Raw genomic sequence first — 7577 nt, 5'->3', positions numbered from 1 at the left:
AGGCCCTTTCTATCCCTTAAGGACAACAGGACCTGAAGAATCAGCAGCTCTTCATGGGAGAGCTCACTGCCTCTGCCATCGTGCTCCTGTCAGCAGGTACTGAGTTTCAATAGCTCAGCTATTGAAACAAACAGTTCTACCCAGAATTCTAATTTATATTGACTATCTGTGGGGAATTTAGAGTCTGACTTTCCAGTACAATCCCAGAGTGCTGCTTAGTAAATGGGAAAGGTACAAAACTAAAACCAAGAGATGGGGAAATGTTGCTGGTTTTCACTGCAGCAGAACATGTAAAGGAACTCAGATTCAAGAGAAAGTGATAGGCCAGACTTAAAGCATTTATCTACTGACATTGGGACTGCTGCCCATAGAGGTTTTGGAGTAACAGGATGTGAGCAACCAGGACAATTTCTTTCTGAATTGTGCCACAACATTGTGCTCAGGCAGCCCTACCTGTCTGCTTGGAATTGGACTACTGTGTCTGTGTGAGAAAGAGAAGGATAAACAGATTCATTCTCTGTGCAGTCCTTGCAGGTTTTTTTTTTTTTTTTTTTTTTTTTGCTTTTATGAGCAAACCTTAAAATTCCTGTTCCTTCCAACTTGCCAAGAGGAAAGGAAAATTAGGATTGTGTCCTTGCATCTTCACCAGAACCCTGAGGGTATGTTGGGTAAGTTATGGCTGGCCCCCTTCCTACACTCAAGCACTATTGGTTTGGCCTGTTTAATCCTTTTCAGCCTTCTTACACCCTTCCAATTCAGAGCAAAAGGACTTAATGTCCTTTCCCAGCTTTGCCAGAAGTGCAGAACAAGAGTCCTTTTCTCTCTGTGGATGTAACCAAATGGTCAGTTTCCACAGAAGCTGTGTGGCAAGGTGGACTGGATGGCAAATCACTTGCCTTGGCTCTGTAGTTTCTAAACAAAAGATTTCAATAGCAGGAAATTGCCCAATCTAGTCAGAGCTGCACACACTTCACAGAGCAGAGCTGGTGACCCAGCATTTTAAAACACAGTGTGTGGCACAGGCAGGAAGAGAGTCTGGGAGGGTTGGTAGCCTTATCCTTTGCCTTTATCCAGATGGAGATTTAGTTTCTTTTCCTGTGAAACAGGTTGAGTAATTTTTGCCAGCAAATTCTCAACTTTAAATGTTAATGTGTACACAGTAAAAATTCCAGGTCTTACAAAAGTTGCTTTGGAAGAGCCAGCTTGTCATAGATGCATAAATAAAAAGAGAGGGAATTTTTTCCTGAGAGAGAAAAATCCTGAACGTTCCTGCTGCCAACAATCTGCTGATGATGGGGGAGACTGAGCCCACCAGGTAAATTTTAAGTGTTTTGTAGCAGTCATCTTGAAGAAGTCAGGGCCAGAATTTGAAGATGTTTCTGAGACCCACATCTGTAACTTCTGCTAAACCAGCCACCTTCTGTTATGTGGGCAAGAGACACTTGACAGATAAGTCAATCTCCATGCTTTCCAAAATAAATAAATGTCCATGTGTGAAACCTCACAGATAAACACGCTGGCAGACAGCTGACAACTCCTACTATATGTTTTAAAATTGGATTTGCACAATCCTATTTCAATCAAACAGTGACTATGATGTGAACAAAATCCTCCTACCCTGCTTGCACAAGGCCCTTTGTGTATTCTGCCAGAATCAAATCAGATCTTTACAAGTCTTGCCTACATTTTTTCTTTTGATGGAGGCTCTCTGGCAGATCTCAGGATCTTGCTTTACAAGATTTTGGGGGTTTGAAATACTTTGTAGAGATGCCTCTGTGCATGAGCAGGTCTAATTGAAATGAGTGAGGGAAATGGGGTTTCTATTTGTTGACAGTTTTGAAGAGTATTAGACTGAACAGTGGAATCAAAAAATTGATCCAATGCTTTTGCTACTAAGGCGTAAAGTTTTTATAGATGTCATCCATGAGAAAATACATTTATCTGCCTAGGAGGAGTCCATTTCTGAGAAGAGAACAGAAACTGTGAGTGAAGCAGCAATTTGGGTTTGTTTGGCTCATTTTGCTCCCTGTGCTGTTTCTCTGCTGGCCTTGCCATCTTTGATGACACTGCCAGCTGGAACTGCTGCTGAGAGCACCTTGGCTTCTGTGCACTGAACATGGCTCTTGGCCACCTATTAATTTAGAGGTGGTCAGTTCACCTTCTTACCAATTTCCAGAATCATGAAGATCCAAAGTTGTTGCAGATTTTGATGTTCCAGCTCCAGCAGCAGTGGTCAGCGCAGTTTCCATTCTCTCAGAGCAGCTCATAGGCAGTGGCTGAAACACACACTGCTTATGCTGCTTGGTCAGGAAAGCAGGGTCTAATGACAGATGACCTTTTGATTTTTCAGTTTATGCTCTGCTGCTGTACAATGGCACTACTCACTGTTTGCATTTTTAGATTGTGTATTGCTGTTGTATTGCTAGTCTTTAATTGAGGTGAGGTCAGATAAGGAAGCTGGCTGTGAACCTTTTGATGTTGCTGTGAATCTGATTTATTTAATTCAGACAGGAATTTCACCAAGCATTTCTCTCCCTTCCTGGTTTCCCTGCAGTAGGTCAGATACAGTGATGAAAAGCAGCAGTGGAAAGCCCTGGAATCAGTCTTTGTGTGTCTTTTCTTGCCTTGTACCATCTTCAGTGCTGAGCCATTTAGAAAACTGTCTGAAGACCCATTAAAAAAGCCAATGCATCTTCAAGTGCCCCAGGGTGAGCTATTTTCACCTTAAAAACTTATCAGCTATGTGTGGATGCTGGCAACTTAATCCCTGTGTCATACAGCCAGCTCTTGGAAAACCCAACAATCTTCACCATCCTCCTGGGGCTGCATGGAGCAGAGGAGCGGCCTCATTCTTGTGTTTCCATGGCCAGCTCGGGGCCATGACTGCAGGCCAAGAAAACACTGTACAGCTTCCATTCTCTACAAGAGTGTCCCCACTGCCCGTTTGTGACTTTCCCATCCTGCCAGAGCTGGCTGAGCCATGATGCCTCTGCCTCATTTTGAAGACCTTCAGGGTACCAAATGGTTTCCAGAGCAGTGTGAGCCCTCTGACCTTGGCAGGGTGGCACCGGTTGGGCAGTGACAATCCCAGGGCTGCAGTTGTCCTGTGGCAGGACAAGTGGGCTGAGCTGTGGGCTGGCACTTCTCACATGTGTTGCAGTGGATGGTTGTGTGCCTTATCTGCTTCCTGTTAGTGCAGGATATATAGCAGGGCTGGCTGTTCATCATGCTGCCCTTCCCTGTAGGATGAAGGCAGAAGTAAAGCACAGCTAACAGCACCAGTAAGTACAGCTGTTCCTCTACACCTCGTGTGTTACAGCATGTGTGTCTTTGTGGGGATGCAGGGGCAAAAAAGTATTAATGCTCTCATAATTTAGGTAAGCACAAGAATGACTCCCTGTCCCTGTTTCATTCAGCATCTTCATGTGCTACTTATTAATGGCTTGAAAATATGAAGGTGCCTCATCACTTAGTGAGATTTGTTGCTAACAGAAGCAGTCCTTAGACTGCTCAGGATAGTGGGCTCTCTTGGCAGTGCAGGGAGACAAAGAACATGGAAAATCTGTCAATAATCAATTCTTTGTAAAATTCAAAAGCAGAATATAAATAGCAGACTGTACCTCAGGTTAGCGTGTATTTTTTTTTTTGATCCTGTTTTGGGACTTTGCTGTTCTGATTGCTATGGAAGTGCTCCTTGGATTCATCAAGCTGTCAGCAGAGTGTTTGGAAATTATAAATTTTGCCATTGCTGCCATAGCATCAGCTTTTCTTGCTGAGAAAGTCAACTATTTAAAATAAAAATATCAAAGTCTGCCCAAAGTGCTTGATTGATTGATTGATGCAATGTGCTCCATTCTTGCTGTGAAGCACAGCCTGTCACTTGCATTGCTTTGTTCTTGCAATACTTTGGGATAGGCAGTGCTCAGCTCTACCTTCATTTTGAGGTGTTATGGACATATTCACACCAGTGGCAAAAGGAAATGAACTTACTCTTCATGAATTTATAGTATTTAAGTTTGCCCATTGGATTTGCCTTCTGTTAAGCATACAGTTAACCTCTTTTCATTCCAATTAGCTGAAAACTAAGGATTTCCTTCCTTCTGTTTTGAACTGATATGTAAAAGGAAATCCGTAGATGTTCCTGTTTTGAGTAAACCTTTTACTAAGGACCTCTGCTTGTGCATTTAAAAAAAGAATGGAAAGAAAAAGGCTATGTTGATTCAGAACTAACGCTAGAAGTAGCAGATCCATTTCTGAAGGCTTTGCAGCCAAAAAGCACAGTGCAAAAATGCTCTCTCCCTGTTTACTTTTAACCTCTGGTTTGTCTTGGATCTGATTCTTAGTAGGCGGTGTTATCTTACAGAAATTGCAGCCTCTCTCGCCACCCCTTTTGTGTAAAGGGTCCTGCCTGTAAAAGCATGAAAATGCATCCTCCTGGATTGCTGTTTTTCTTCTTAGCAGCGTGCTTCACTCCCACAGCTGACTGCCAGAGTCAGAAGGTAAGTCTGCGGGTCTTTGTTTAAATGCTCATTGAACAGTTCTTCATATTTGGATGGTAGCATGTTAGGAAATAGTCCTCTCCACAACTCATTTTTTCATTTACATTTAGTTAGGTGCAGAATAAAATCAGTAAAAACTGTAGGGCTGTAAGGTATCTTCTGTAGTCCAAACTGAGGAACGAAATATAAGGTTGAAGAGAGCGCTTGAGTTTTAAATCAGATTAAATTCATGTCTATGTTTGGCACTGAACTTGAAAGAAGCACCATCAGAGGGAAACATTCAGCATCTTTGTCTTCTGCTAGTTTCAGTATGTGGGACAGGAACTTTGTATCCATCAGGACAGATCTATAAGTTTCACAGGACAATTTTACTTTAAAAAATGTTTACAGTCTCATCAATTTGTTCCTTTGCAACAGTTTGTTTCAAGTATATTTCCCAAAAGCTTCTCAGTAAGGATTGTTGAATACTTTCCATTTTATTTCAGTTTTGTTGATTTTCTTTTGGTTCCTTCATCTCTGTTCTTGTGTTTAGCAGCAGCACCTAGGCGAATGTGTGATACCTTTGTAGATCTGTTCTCTAGACTCCATGGTGAGGCAGCCCAGTTCCTGTGGGCTGGAACTCACACTAATTCACATTATATTGTCTCCTTGTGTCCTGCTGTTGGGGGAGTGAGCTGGCCTGCTAAGCCCGGTGCTGTATGGAGCATTTGGAAATTCCCTGGGAAGGGAAACACCCTGTGTATGGTTGTCTTTTCTTGAATGACACAGTAGGGCCTTTGTGGAGAGTGTAGAGACCTGTGAGTCTTAAGGACTTGATTTAGAAAAAGACAGAGGACTGGAAACACGCTTCAGTATCAGACCTTTGGGTAGAAACTTCTGTATAGACTCTTTTGTGAAAGGGCCATAAATGAATGTTAGGAAGGGTTGTGGGATCATTACAGTGACTTGAGCACAAACATGAAGTGTTTCTAGGGGTGGATTTCATCTGTCTGGAGACGTGGGTTCCAAGCAGATGGGTTTCAGATTGTGTTCAGAGGCATGGGCTTGTGTCTTCAGCTGCTGTAAGTGAAAATGTAGATCTCTCTATGTGGAGACACCCTGTTGATCTCTGTAATCACTGAGCAGTCTGGCTTGGCATGAAACAGTTACAGTGCAAGGTAGTGAGTACCCACTTACAGAGAAGTTAAATGTTTTGAATCACCTCTGGAGCAGTTTATTTAATCCAGGAATGACTCCCTTTTAGAGTTTTTTTCCTCAAAATTCCCTCTTTATGGAGAAAACAAAGAAACATTTGCAAGGTTATAACTGGAGATAAGGAAAAATAAGGATCTAATGAATTTTTCTCTGGCAGTTTAGAAAACCCATTGGATCTGATTGGAATAAAAGTGCTATGATTCCACAGGAGGCTTTTCTTGGTTCACAGGGGCCATTGAGAGAGAAGAGAGATTGTGTGGATACCTGTTTTTCAGTGATGTAACCTCAGGGCTCAGCTGTAATGGCTCAAACATGACAGTGAGTTTGTTAGTCTGATTTGGGTTTTTATACCTCTTGCTATGGGCTGGGGAAGCTGCAGCAGATGTGAGAAACACGGAAGTTTTTCTGCTGAGGGGAGGCCAGTCCCAGGCTGTGCTGGAGGAGGAATGGAGGAAGGTGGGAAAAGAGGAGAGTGGTCTCAGCATCCCCATGTTTCCAGTGCTCTGCAGCAGAGATGCTGGGGAACCCAGGGCAACAGTAAATCTCATGTTTTGTGATCTCTGTTCATCTTCATGCTACAAAGTGTCTTCCTTGAACAAGTGTGAAGAGTTTGTGTGTCCAGGAGCTGCTGCTCTGTTCAGCTTAAGTGTTATTGAGAACTGCTTGGGGAGGTACATGACTATAATGACTCAAGCATGTCAGCTTTCATCTACAGCTCTGCTTTGTAAAGGACAAATGCACTGGAAACTTGGTGATTCATTAGATAATGCCTATTTCCAGAACTGGCTCCCAGGATTGTTGGAGCTGAACACGGACATCCAAATATGTTTTTCTTTCTTCCTTGAGATTTTTGCCATGCAGAAGGATTTGTGTTATGGTTTGGGAGGAAAAGATAAAGAGTGAAAATGAGGGGAATGAAACTAGCCCTTATGAAATGCTTCCCAGCTTATTCTCTTGAGGTGGAATACAAGAAACGAGCACTTGAGAAGTGAGGGACATCTGTTCAGAGAGGAGGGAAGGAAACATTGCAGCATCCAGAAGCTTTTATGTGTCTCAGCTGAATGCAGAGAGCAGTGGTTGCTCTTGCACAAGCATCTGAGTGCAGGGAGAGAGCACAGCACAGCCTGGAAGACGGAGGCACCCTGGCTTTTAACTTCTTTTGGCTACAGCTGGATGCCTTCTGCTTTAAAAACTTTTCATTTTGGAGATATTTGAGAGCATCCGTCCTCCTTTCCTGTTCCTTTGTACACAAACTGTGACCCAGTCCAGGCTCACAACATCACCTGACCAGAACAGTGACTGTCACCAGGCAGCACTGCTGCATCACAGGCACAGATATTCCCTCTTGCTTCTTCCTTTCCAGTTGCTTTGCGCTTAGAAACAGCAGTCAAAGATGAGCCCAAGGGAGCAGTGCATCATTGTTTTCCATGAGACTGTGCCCCAGAAGCCACTTTTGAGTCAGAAGTGGCTTCTGTCTGTCTTTCATCCTTTCCAAAATTTGAGTATCCAGATTGTTGCATTTATGTCCCTTGATTCCCTCTTCTGCTTTCCTAAGAAGCGAGTCTCCAGAAAATGACTGCTTCATCAGTTCTGTCACTCAAATTAGAAGGGAAATATTTTTTTAATACTTTTCCACTCAGCTGTTTTCTTCCTCTTTCCTCCTGCCTGTTGCTGCTGACACAAGCATTTTTCCTTATAAAAAAGGGGAAGGTCTTACTGGAAAGCTGCCTAAAGCTTATCAAGTGTCCCAGTAGGGTAGGGGGGATTCCACAGTAAGTGTCTTGTCTTAGAGGTCTGCAAGTAATTAAACATGCCAACAGGGAGGAATGGCAGACATCCACCTCTCCCACTCTTAATTTCCATTGAGAAATGGAGCCACATTGA

At 43.0% G+C, this 7577-nt stretch overlaps 1 protein-coding gene across 2 annotated transcripts in view; it reads left to right on the top strand.

The window, feature by feature from the left end:
• The first annotated feature begins 3118 nt into the window (after positions 1–3118).
• The window catches only part of STAB1 (stabilin 1), a 52949-nt gene continuing 48490 nt past the window's right edge, over positions 3119–7577 (top strand). Inside the window, exons 1-2 of one of the 2 annotated variants that reach the window (XM_068201695.1) lie at positions 3119–3275; positions 4364–4499. In XM_068201695.1, the coding sequence (XP_068057796.1) occupies positions 4419–4499 (81 nt within the window). In that variant the 5' untranslated portion in view covers positions 3119–3275; positions 4364–4418. The remainder of the gene's footprint in view (positions 3276–4363; positions 4500–7577) is intronic. The other variant, XM_068201694.1, reaches the window with a different exon arrangement.

Source organism: Anomalospiza imberbis, chromosome 11 (assembly GCF_031753505.1).
Source record: "Anomalospiza imberbis isolate Cuckoo-Finch-1a 21T00152 chromosome 11, ASM3175350v1, whole genome shotgun sequence".
Classification (NCBI taxonomy): Eukaryota; Metazoa; Chordata; class Aves; order Passeriformes; family Viduidae; genus Anomalospiza; species Anomalospiza imberbis.
The sequence above is the reverse complement of the archived record's forward strand: the minus strand, read 5'-3'. Positions and strand labels throughout refer to the sequence as shown.